This window comes from Lampris incognitus, chromosome 20 (assembly GCF_029633865.1).
Source record: "Lampris incognitus isolate fLamInc1 chromosome 20, fLamInc1.hap2, whole genome shotgun sequence".
NCBI lineage: Eukaryota > Metazoa > Chordata > Actinopteri > Lampriformes > Lampridae > Lampris > Lampris incognitus.
Genome location: NC_079230.1, coordinates 31,503,358 through 31,516,006, shown reverse-complemented (window position 1 = coordinate 31,516,006; position 12,649 = coordinate 31,503,358). Strand labels below are relative to the sequence as shown.

Here is a 12,649-nt window from a genome sequence, read left to right as displayed (position 1 = left end):
ACTTCTCTAATACCAGACCGGCTAATGTAGCCGCCGTGCTGCTAGCTTAACTTAGCTAGCTTAGCGCTTAATACTGCTGGTGTTCACGTCTGCGCGCGCGCGCGCCCTTATCCTCGCGAGATTTTTTTTTTGTAAAAGTTTATATGTTTTTTGTTTTTCCAAATATAGAAACTTCTAAAATAACCCTTAAATTTAGTTTTCTTCACAGAAATAAATGCTGGGACGTGTATATATATATATATATATATATATATATATATATATATATATATATATATATATATATATATATATATATATATATGTGGTAACGGTCACGGATGAAAAGGCTCGGTACCCCTTGGCTAACGGGGTCGGACCCTTCAGTCGACTGGTTAACGTTGTCGCCCGTAGTGCGGGAAATCCGAGTTCGCGTCCCGGCTGTGACTGTCCGGCCGGGCCGCCCCCCGAATTCGCTACTATATATATATATATATATACATACATATATATATATATATATATATATATATATATATATATATATGTGGTAACGGTCACGGATGAAAAGGCTCGGTACCCCTTGGCTAACGGGGTCGGACCCTTCAGTCGACTGGTTAACGTTGTCGTCCGTAGTGCGGGAAATCCGAGTTCGCGTCCCGGCTGTGACTGTCCGGCCGGGCCGCCCCCCGAATTCGCTACTATATATATATATATATATATATATATATATATATATATATATATATATATATAAAGTATTGAAACTTTTTTCCTGTATCCGTGCTGATATATATATATACATATATGTGTGTGTGTATATATATATATATATATATATATTTTCGGATGATCCGCTGTGGCGACCCCTAACGGGAGCAGCCAAAAGTAGTAGTAGATATATATATATATATATATATATATATATAAAACCCTTAGACCGTTAAAATCAGGAGGGCTTCGCGACCACCCATGGAGCTTTGGCGCCTCCTAGTGGCGGTCGGGACCCCCAGGTTGGAAACCACTGATTTGGAAATAAGTACTTCACATCAACCACAACAGAAATCACAAAATACGCATTGGTGTATAATGTCTTTCCCCCCAAAGTGTGACTTCTCGTGAATACACCCGTTTACAGGAGGCCAGTGCATGTTTTTCACTCGGATTTGTCAATAAACCCTTTTTTTGCCGCAAAAACAAGAAGCGAAGACGCAACGGAAATGTCTCTGCTATTGTGATGTCTTGTATTGCACAAACATCTTTACACAAGCTGCCTTTAAGTGTGAAACCGATACAACATTTCCGTGACGAACACTCTCCTCTCTTCAGCGCCACGGTTCCTGACAGGAGCCGAACGTGAAGACGCGAACAGAGAACTTCCAAATAAAAACAAAACTTGTCCTCGCTTCCTTTCCGACGGCCCCGATCCAAAACTTGTTGAGAGACGACTACTACTACATCACAAGTCCTACACAATCCATTTTGGTGACAGACAGAGCTTCAGCCTCACAGTGCAAAATACCAATCTAATATCAAAAACACGTATCAAAAAGTCTACACGCTACGTGCAGCTATCAAACCTGGAGCACTGTGATGACCGGCATAGAAGTGCACGTGGAAGCCTCCACCCCATGCCGCTCATTTTCCTATATTAACAATATTCACAACGTGGTGCCAGTGCATTGAAAAGGTGCTGGTTCAGCGAACGAATGGTGCAGGTGAGCAGTGGATTTCTGTTTCTTGTCTTGTTCTGCAGGATCCACCTGAACAAGCCGCGGTGCTCAGCCTGGCCGCAGAGACCTGCAGGGAGAAAGGACAGTTTGAGAAGTTCTGCTCGACACAGGAACCACTGAAAGCGACTGAAGACAAACAGAAGGGTTTCTGCTCCTCAACCTTACTCCATACGACACTACAATAGTTGAATTTAGGTAAATCAGTGCATTTACCTTCTGAGAGGGTGAACACGATGGCGGCACTAGGTAAAGAAACTGCAGGAAAAAAGAAAAGCATTATTTTACCAAGTCTTCCAAAGACAATGTTTTTTTTTTGTTTTTTTTTTCCCCTTTTTCTCCCCAGTTGTATCCGGCCAATTACCCCACTCTTCCAGGCCGTCCCGGTCGCTGCTCCACCCCCTCTGCCAATCTGGGGAGGGCTGCAGACTACCACATGCCTCCTCCCATACATGTGGAGTCACGAGCCGCTTCTTTTCACCTGACAGTGAGGAGTTTCACCAGGGGGACGTAGCGCATGGGAGGATCACGCTATTCCCCCCAGTTCCCCCGAACAGCCGCCCCGACTGACCAGAGGAGGCGCCAGTGCAGCGACCAGGACACATACCCACATCTGGCTTCCCACCCACAGACACGGCCAATTGTGTCTGTAGGGATGCCTGACCAAGCCGGAGGCAACATGGGGATTCAAACCAGCAATCCCTGTGTTGGTAGGCAACAGAATAGACCGCTACGCCACCCGGACACCTTCCAAAGACAACGTCATCGTCTTCTAGCAAACATCGATGCCTCTATGGTGCTCACTAAACATGAAGAGCTAACTGTTCACACGTGACAGTTTCTGTTGAAAGAGGAACTAGACAGGGCTGCTCTCTGTACAGTTCAAATTAGGATGGGAGAGAAAAGACTGGGAGCTAGAAGATGACAGAATGGACAGAATCACACGTTAATGGTTTCCAGTCTGACAAAGTGGAAAACAGTCGGTGGAACAGCAAAATGTGAAGGAATAAAAACGAACAAAAATCTATGGCTCAATGCCATGTTTGTGAAAAGGTTGGTCCATGTGCAATGATGTCATACCACTTGATAACCACCTTCCATAGGATTTGTTTGTATATTCAGTGACTTACTTGATTAAACACTTTGTCTTTGGAAACATTCCAGAATAAAATGGCCTTCACTGGTTCCATCACACTGAAAGGCCACTTTGCTAAAGATGCTAAAGTGAAAGAGCTGCTGCGTTGTTTCAGAGACGTGTGCACAGTGAAGATGTCAGCTTCCTGTTAGCACGCAGCATGTACATCCAGACTCCACACACACTGGCATCCAGGCCACGGCAGTGGCTCTGGATGGAGTTGCTGGATCTACTGGAGGATCTACTGGCGGATCTACTGCTGGATATACAGGTGGATCTACTGGAGGATCTACTGGTGGATGTGAGCTGACGTGAGAACCGGTGGCAGACGTGTGTAGGGCGTCTGTAACATCTGTAGGGACACAAGCAGGACCAGTCGTCCCAGTGTGTAATAAAACTGGCAGGTGAGACTTGTGTCATGACCACAGAACTTGTTTCGAGGCATTTGCTCTTAAATCAGTTTGCTGTTTTAAGATATTTTTTAGTTGTTTGGTGAAAACGTCTTATAACAAGAAACACGTGGACGTTCTGGAAACAGGAGGCGACGTCTGCCAGTGGCATCAGAATGAATAACATCCTGATGGAGGCGTCATGACGTCTGCCAGTGGCATCAGAATGAATAACATCCTGATGGAGGCGTCATGACGTCTGCCAGTGGCGTCAGATTGAATAACATCCTGATGGAGGCGTCATGAAACGGGACTCAAGACAGCGTCTTGTTTGGCAGTGCACAGTATTGCTGTTTGTCCAGGGTGAATTTATTTCATGCTATCTGAGAATTTCCGGTTATCCGAGGCTATTCAGACCAAACACAGCTGTGTCTCTGTGCACGTCCACAACGCTACCTGACAGCGACTACCAAACTACCACACACGACCACAGAACAACTAACTACTGTGATGCAAAGAGGAAATGGATCCTGTCCACCCACCGGCTACACACACACACAGCACGTGTGGGTGTGGGTGTGGGTGTCGCTCACGAGTAGTACGCAGAGGCTTTCTTGCTGGACTGTGGTGGGAGTCGGCGCATGGAAAGAGGGGGGGGCACCCTGATGAAGCATTGAGGAAGAGGAGGGAGAATGAGGTGGGAGGTGAGTTAGTGCCGTGCTGCTGATGCTCAGAAACCCCTCCTCCCTTTCTGTCCCCGTTCACCTGCTAGGGAAGGACAGACGGCTGCTGTCCGACAGACGTTTGTTCTCCTCGTTTCCTCCGGACGGCGGCGGCGTTTATGAAATGACTGACGAGGCAGAGCCGAAATACACAAGACGGACACTCGACATCAGTTACTGGTTTGGTCACACCGCCACATCCAGTAGGTCAGGACAACACATGACTTGTAATGACATCACTTCTCACTATCTGCTGGTGATGGTTCAAAACAAAACCAGCTCAGCTGCTGTGGGACGTTTTGCAATAATCCAGTTCAAAGTCGCATCATAAAACCTCCCCCCCCCCTTGTCTCCCCAGTTGTACTTGGCCCATTACCCCATTCTTCTGAGCTGTCCCAGTCGCTGCTGCGCCCCTACTGGTGATTCGGGGGGGCTGCAGACTACCACATGCCTCCTCTGATACATGTGGAGTCACCAGCTGCTTCTTTTCACCTGACAGGAGTTTCACCAGGGGGACGTAGCACGTGGGAGGATCACGCTATTCCCTCCAGTTCCCCCTCCCCCCTTACCAGGCGCCCAACCGACCAGAGGAGGTGCTAGTGCAGCGACCAGGACACATACCCACATCCGGCCTCCCACCTGCACACATGGCCAAGCCAGAGGTAACACAGGGATTTGAACCACCGATCCCCGTGTTGGTAGGCAACGGAATAGACCGCCACGCTACCCGGACACCCCATATAAAGCTTTTAATACACTTTTTCTTGAAAGAGACAAATCTTTAGGTGTCCGGGAGGCGTAGCGGTCTATTCCGTTGCCTACCAACACGGGGATCGGTGGTTCAAATCCCTGTGTTGCCTCCGGCTTGGTCATGACATCCCTACAGACACAATTGGCCTGTGTCTGCGTGTGGGGAGCCGGATGTGGGTATGTGTCCTGGTCGCTGCACTAGCGCCTCCTCTGGTCGGTCGGGCACCTTTTCAGGGGGGAGGGGGAACTGGGGGGAATAGCGTGATCCTCCCGCGTGCTACATCCCCCTGGTGAAACTCCTCACTGTCAGGTGAAAAGAAGCGGCTGGTGACTCCACATGTATGGGAGGAGACATGTGGTAGTCTGCAGCCCTCCCCGGATCAGCAGAGGGGGTGGGGCAGAGACCGGGACGGCTCAGAACCTACCAGAACCTTTCTCCACGTCTCGTTCAGCCTAGTTTATGAGTGGCGCTCATCAGTAAGCCACCCCTGAAGCCCCTCCAGGCAGGGGGAAACCAGAAAGCGACTCTGAGAGAATGGACACGTGCCCAGAAGCTCTTCTACCATTCAAACCCCTTCCAGAAGGACTCTAACTCCCGAACAAACGCACACATCTGAGCTGAGGCGTTCACATGGGAACGTGTTTTAGTTCCTTCTGGATAAAAGGGGCCGGATGTTGGGGCCCTGACCTCTGCTTGCGGGTGACGTGGTTGAAGAGGAAGCCAGGTTTACCACCGTGACGCCGACTTGTTAAATAGTTTACACAGTTGTTGGAGCAGCAACGGGGGGACAAGCGACGCCAGGTGGAGCACGCCCTGGGAGAAACCAGGCGGTCTGCATGCATGACGGCTTTTGTGACACACTTGAGTCACTGACAAAGTAAATAATAGAAAAGATCATTTTTCTCACCAGCTCGCCCGCACAGCCTCGATGTCACTCACGAGATTTTGCGCCAAGCATATCCCGAAAATCTGTGCAAACCACAAGGAAACAGAGGAAGGAGTCAAGGTGGAGGCATGCACTCTTTCTAACCTGTCAGCGTGAATACAGCCGCTCTGCTTCCACCAACCACCCGCGGGGCAGTCTGTGAAGACGTCTGCACATGTGGAGGGATGGGGGGGGGGGGGGCAGGGTTCGAGGCTCATGTCACGCCACACACCTGCAACAGGGCAACTCCTATGAAGATCCCAGCCACCAGCATGAGGTTGTCCTGAAGCCACTTCTCGAACTGTGGAACGCAGCCCTTCACATTGATGTGGTCCTTCTGCTCCGAGTCCTGGAAGGCACAGCATGGGGCTTACTAGAAGCTTCTCTTTCACACTTTGATTGACTGTATAGGTGAATCCATCCATCCATCCATCCATCCATCCATCCATCCATCCATTATCCAAACTGCTTATCCTGCTCTCGGGGTCACCGGGATGCTGGAGCCTATCCCAGCAGTCATTGGGCGGCAGGCGGGGGGAGACACCCTGGACAGACCACTAGTCCATCACAGGGCCCACACACACACACACACACACACACACACCTAGGGACAATTTAGTACGGGTGGGTCACCTGACCTACATGTCTTTGGGCTGTGGGAGGAAACCCACACAGACACGGGGAGAACCTGCAAACTCCACACAGAGGACGACCCGGGACGACCCACCAAGGCTGGACTACCCCGGGGCTCGAACCCAGGACCTTCTTGCTGTGAGATGACTGCACTAACTGCTGCGCCACCGTGCCGCCCCGCATAACGATGTCGGCTAGGACAGGAACGTCTGTTGTATAGGCAAGTTTATTCATAGACTCAGCCTTCATGTAACCATGTGTAGTATTGTGAATTATCATGTAGTATTATCTGTAGTATTGTGACTTATCATGTAGTATTATCTGTAGTATTGTGACTTATCATGTAGTATTATCTGTAGTATTGTGAATTATCATGTAGTATTATCTGTAGTATTGTGAATTATCATGTAGTATTATCTGTAGTATTGTGACTGATCATGTAGTATTATCTGTAGTATTGTGAATTATCATGTAGTATTATCTATAGTATTGTGACTGATCATGTAGTATTATCTGTAGTATTGTGAACCGTGTACTCAGAGCAGAAAACTGTCACAGTTGACATGGTTGAAAATGACATTTGAATAGTCGTTTCCAAGACAACCCATTTCTGACCTACCTCTTAAGCCGATATGATTTCGAGGGAGGGTCACATGACAGCTAATTACTTCTGAGGGAAACGTTTATCATACGTGATGATCGTTTAATCATACGCTTCTTTTACTCCTGGTAAAATGCCGGAGTTGCCAAACCAAATTAGAAAATGCAACCAAACATGTTCAGAACTAAGGATGAGGGCCTGCACTCGCGACTGGAAATGAAAGTGACTTACTTTACCTTCAGTAGCGAACATGTTTAACCTTTATTCTGACACCACCTTTCCACATATCTCGGCTTTTGCGTAGTGTGTCGTCATCGTACTGGTGTGACGTATTTTGCATAACTTCATATCTGTGCCCATACCCACATTGCATCTTTCAGCAATTACTGGTCAACACTAATAAGCTGAGTGATGTATCATGCACCCCTATTAAAAGACACCCGCGTACGACCCCTCCCCCCTTTTCTCCTTAGTTGTTCTTGGCCAATCACCCCACTCTTCCGAGCCGTCCCGGTCTCTGCTCCACCCCCTCTGCTGATCCGGGGAGGGCTGCAGACTACCACATGCCTCCTCCCATACATGTGGAGTCACCAGCCGCTTCTTCTCACCTGACAGTGAGGAGTTTCACCAGGGGGACGTAGTGTATGGGAGGATCACGCTATTCCCCCCAGTTCCCCTCCCCCCTGAACAGTCGCCCCTGACCGACCAGAGGAGGCGCCAGTGCAGCGACCAGGACACATACCCACATCACGGCCAATTGTGTCTGTAGGGACACTCGACCAAGCCGGAGGCAACACGGGGATTCGAACCGGTGACCCCCGTGTTGGTAGGTCTGGTAGATGTGCGCTGGTGTGCAGTTCTCAGCAGCTATGCTGAATGAGAGGGAAGAAGTAAGTGAGCGAGTGAGTGAGTGAGGCAGTGAAGTTCTTACCGGTTTAGCTCGTACGTCATAGCCACACTGTGTGTTGATCACGTCCTCCTACAAATGGAGAGACGGGGACGTTTCTTTCAGGAGTCAATTCAGAAGACGTGTGAGCGCCAACATCGTATCATCCACAGTCTGTTACACCAACATCCACAGACTCTGGCCTACCACCAGGGTGTGTATATGGATAGGCTGTGGTCTTGGCGAGTGTCTTACCGCCGGGTCTTTGGTGCAGCAGGAGAAGGGCACGCCACACTTTTCCCTGCTCGGGTTGCCGTCGGTGCAGTTGAAATAGATGTTGAGATTCCAGTCGTCTGCCCCGAACGCACCACAGCACTCCCACTGCCGGAGCAAAGACACAAGCACAAGGCGCTTTTGGAGACTCGGCCTTCGCTCACAGGGAGCGAAGGCCGAGCACCGAGCGCCGTAAACACACCGCGTTCAGTAAGACCTGAACAAGAGGAAATATCGTCACGGGTAACGGCGCACAACCTCACCGCCTAGGAGAGACATCTGTGGTATCTGTGCTAAGACTGGCTGCTTTCCCGCCATTACCTCCCCGAGTGGAAAAGACACCCGTCGTTATTGTTATTGAATATAATCTTGTTATATATATTTACACCGTTACTTGGCACAAATCTTCACAAGGCTTGGTTGAAAAAAACCAGCCTGGCCTCGTGAATCCACGCTGTGCTAGGTAAGAGCGGGTGGTGCTGCACGAGCTGTATGGAACAGCGCTCCGGTCTCTTGCCCCGTCTGCAGCTATTCGTGAGCGGCGCCTACTGACTGCCGCTGTTTGGAGGAAGACTGTGGCGCAGCCGTGCTACCTCGCCGCGTGTTGTGCGGACGGACACCTCAGCTGCTTTTCAGCCGGCGCCACAGTGACTAGGTGATGATGCAGTGACCGTTGCTTTAATTCCCTTTCCCTGAAATGGCTGACGTGCACGTGTCTTAACTCCTCCTCCTCCTGCCCGTGTCGGCTTACGTATTCCTGAGTGAAGTCTATGAGGTTTTGGAGATCGATGTCGTCCCGGTACGCCCGGATGTTGTTGTTGATGAACAAGTTCAGCTGGTCTTTGATCCAGTCCTTAAAGACAAAGGCCAAGACTCCAGTGGTCAACTCCAAAAAGAAGATGATGCCCAGAAACACAGAGAACTAGACAAAGATGGGAAAGACAAAAAAAACCATCAACGGTGAACTTGTAACCGTGCACCAAAGCAATCTGCAAAGCAAACTTCAACTCCCACAATCCTCTGCACATTTGTTGTCAAACCATCTAGATAATTGTGTGGGTGTGTGTTTGTATTTTTTTGGAAAGAATGTGCGGGGCTGCAGCCTTATCTGAAGCAGCTTAAAATGAGGATGTAGGCGGTGCAGAGGACGTAGGCGGTGCAGAGGATGTAGGCGGTGAAGAGGGCGTAGGCGGTGCAGAGGACGTAGGCGGTGCAGAGGATGTAGGCGGTGAAGAGGGCGTAGGCGGTGCAGAGGACGTAGGCGGTGCAGAGGATGTAGGCGGTGCAGAGGACGTAGGCGGTGCAGAGGATGTAGGCGGTGCAGAGGACGTAGGCGGTGCAGAGGATGTAGGCGGTGCAGAGGATGTAGGCGGTGCAGAGGATGTAGGCGGTGCAGGGTTGGGCGGCTGGACTGACAGCCATGGGCTCCTTCGTTTCTTTTGTACGTGATCTGCAGTAGTTCCTCGTATCAGTTTGGACATTTGTACATGCAGCACTTCCTTTCAGCGCCACCCTGTTGTGGTCTACAGGAATGTCCCTCTGACCCTGTTTACACTTGGTTTTAAAATGCGTTTTGGGCGATGGGATCACAAGCGGACGGCGAGACACATCGCTGTCTACACCTGTGTCTATCATGCGTCTCCAACTGCGTCCTGCTGACCACTTGTGGTCAGATTCCGTTACTCCGAAGAAGATGAAGATTTTGTTACCGTCTACGTCACTTCCGCTACAAGGTCAAAGGGCCTCAGTCAAGCGGCAGATTTGCCGACTAGCTGTGAAAACAACAGCTGATGTTTGACGATGTTTCGAGCCCCAATACACATGTACGGACCGTCCCAGCTGTGGAGACAGACGGGACAACGTCATTTGGGACTTGCAAAGCAGCGCAGGACAAGGCGGAAGAGGAAGGATGTTAGACAAGCAGTGGCTTTCACCAAAACCACCACCACATCCTGCACTGATGACGTATTACGTCCTGGTCGGGGACGCATCAGGACGCATTAGCGTTTACGCTACAAGACATGTGGTCAAATGCGTCCCAGACCACCTCGGCCAGTGGTCTGAGTAACCGCTTCACAAAACGTTTTGGTGGTCGTTTACACTTGTGTTCAGCGCTGTCCACTTGTGATCCGATCACACACAAACCCCCCCCCCCCCCCGCATATTTTAACACCGAGTGTAAACGGGGTCATGGACTTGCTGCTTTAGTTGTGTAATACCTCTAGATGTTCTAACAACTGAAGAAAAAGCCCTTGTTAAGTAGATATGTGGCCAATCAAGCCTGGTTCTCAGTCTCTATGTAGAATAACTGGCTGACAACAGCACAGGTACAGGTTTGTGCTCTCCAGTTGTGACCCAGTGTGTTGGTTTCTACATGGTCCTGTCTAAACCTGGTGTTGGGTTATCAGCAGTGTGGTGACGGACATGGTACATACAAACTTTAGAAGATATGTGTTTTCTCGTAGCGCTCCTATGCATCCAGCAAAGCCAAGGATGAACATGACTCCCCCAACTACCATGAAGAGCCAGACCGGGTCTAAGCCCCCCAGGTCTGTGATGGAGGAGATGTTGGAGAGCACTCCCTGAGGAAGAGATGACACACAAAGTCGCTCAAATGAACTCAGACAGACAGACAGACAGACAGACAGACAGACAGACAGACAGATAGATAGATAGATAGACAGACAGACAGAAAGACAGATAGATAGATACACATTGGTGGTGACTGAGGTGAGTTCCCCCCCTTCAATGTGAAGTGCTTTGGGTGTCTAGAGAAGCGCTATATAAATATAATGATTACTATGATTATTATGATTACAGATAGAAATACAGAAACTTTATTGATCCCAGGGGGTAACTGTTTTGCATGAGGGCATCAAGGCAATACAAAATACTAGAGAAAGAGTACACGCATGGTAACGGAAATGTTTAACAACCTTGTGAGTACAAAAATACTAAAACACCCAACATTTTAAACAACGGCGGTCTGGTCAGCAGGCACGTTACTGCATGGTGGCAGGATGCAGTTGTGCAAATGAGCCATCAAGTAATACTACTCAATCCAAGTAATACTACTCAATCAAGTAATACTACTCGATCAAGTAATACTACTCAATCCAAGTAATACTACTCAATCAAGTAATACTACTCAATCAAGTAATACTACTCAATCCAAGTAATACTACTCAATCAAGTAATAATACTCAATCCAAGTAATACTACTCAATCAAGTAAAACTACTCAATCCAAGTAATACTACTCAATCAAGTAATACTACTCAATCAAGTAATACTACTCAATCAATTAATAATACTCAATCCAATTAATACTACTCAATCCAAGTAATACTACTCAATCAATTAATAATACTCAATCCAAGTAATACTACTCAATCAAGTAATACTACTCAATCCAAGTAATACTACTCAATCAAGTAATACTACTCAATCCAAGTAGAGAAACGTGAGTTGTGTTGTGGATACTGCGTGGCTGTGCTCCTTTTCTGTTTTGTACAGACCAGGATGCAGAAATACTGACGGCGGTCTTCCCCCTCACCTTTTCACTCCATGCCCACAGTCCGATTCCAACCAAGGCCATGCCCAGCAGCTGCAAGCAGGTCAGCACAAAAGGGCACGATGTGAGGAAACCACGTCAGAAACCACATTAGAACCATATTAGAAACCACATTTAGACCACATTAGAAACCACATTAGACCCCATTGGAAACTACATTAGAAACCACATTAGACCACATTTAGACCACATTAGAAACCACATTAGAAACCACATTTAGACCACATTAGAAACCGCATTAGAACCACAGTAGAAACCACATTAGACCACATTGGAAACTACATTAGAAACCACATTAGACCACATTGGAAACCACATTAGAAACCACATTAGAAACCACATTTAGACCACATTAGAAACTGCATTAGAAACCACATTAGGCAACACTGATGCCGAGTTTACAGTAAGTGTTCCTCCAGTCTTGCTCAAGACCCTCGGCTGCTGGACCAGTAACCTGCTGCATCTACCGTGCATGCTGGTGTGTGTCTAAACACACACCAGCATGCACGTCTGTCTGTCTGTCTGTCTGTGTGTGTGTGTGTGTGTGTCAGTGTGTGTCAGTGTGTCTGTGTGTGTCAGTGTGTGTCAGTGTGTGTCAGTGTGTGTCAGTGCAGGCTCATCCCCGTGTCGCCTCCCCGTAGTTGTAAGGGACGTGACACCGGTGGTGATCCTGATCCCGCCCCAGCTGCTCCAGCATCATCCGCTGCAGCCTGCCCGCAAAGCCGATTACCCCGCGCCCGGCCCGGCAGTCCCCCGCCCCCTACCCGGCAGTCCCCCGCCCCCTACCCGGCAGTCCCCCCGCGCCCTGCCCGGCAGTCCCCCGCCCCCGGCCCGGCAGTCCCCCCGCTTCCACACCGGCGCTTAAATAAAGTTGCAATGACACAAATAATCCACACAAAACATTAAACGAAAGAGGGGGGAGGGGGAGGGGGGCGTTTGGGCCTCCTGCCCCGCTTTGCAGCCGAACACGACCGAGACCTCCCGAAGCGGAAAGGCGGAGGAAGAGAAGGTCTCCGGCCTACTCACCCAGAACAGTATGTTGAATCCGAATA

General features: G+C 49.1%; 1 protein-coding gene across 1 annotated transcript in view; it reads right to left on the bottom strand.

Annotated features, from left to right (window-relative positions):
- Window positions 1–892: 892 nt before the first annotated feature.
- Window positions 893–12,649, bottom strand: part of tspan5a (tetraspanin 5a) — a 12,223-nt gene continuing 466 nt past the window's right edge. The window contains exons 1-10 of the mRNA XM_056300109.1: window positions 12,624–12,649; window positions 11,580–11,630; window positions 10,460–10,606; window positions 8,776–8,946; window positions 8,007–8,132; window positions 7,797–7,844; window positions 5,864–5,980; window positions 5,614–5,675; window positions 1,926–1,967; window positions 893–1,779 (exon numbers count right to left, since the gene is read on the bottom strand). The exon at window positions 12,624–12,649 is cut by the window's right edge and continues 466 nt beyond it. Of these exons, the coding sequence (XP_056156084.1) occupies window positions 1,955–1,967; window positions 5,614–5,675; window positions 5,864–5,980; window positions 7,797–7,844; window positions 8,007–8,132; window positions 8,776–8,946; window positions 10,460–10,606; window positions 11,580–11,630; window positions 12,624–12,649 (761 nt within the window). The 3' untranslated portion in view covers window positions 893–1,779; window positions 1,926–1,954. The remainder of the gene's footprint in view (window positions 1,780–1,925; window positions 1,968–5,613; window positions 5,676–5,863; window positions 5,981–7,796; window positions 7,845–8,006; window positions 8,133–8,775; window positions 8,947–10,459; window positions 10,607–11,579; window positions 11,631–12,623) is intronic.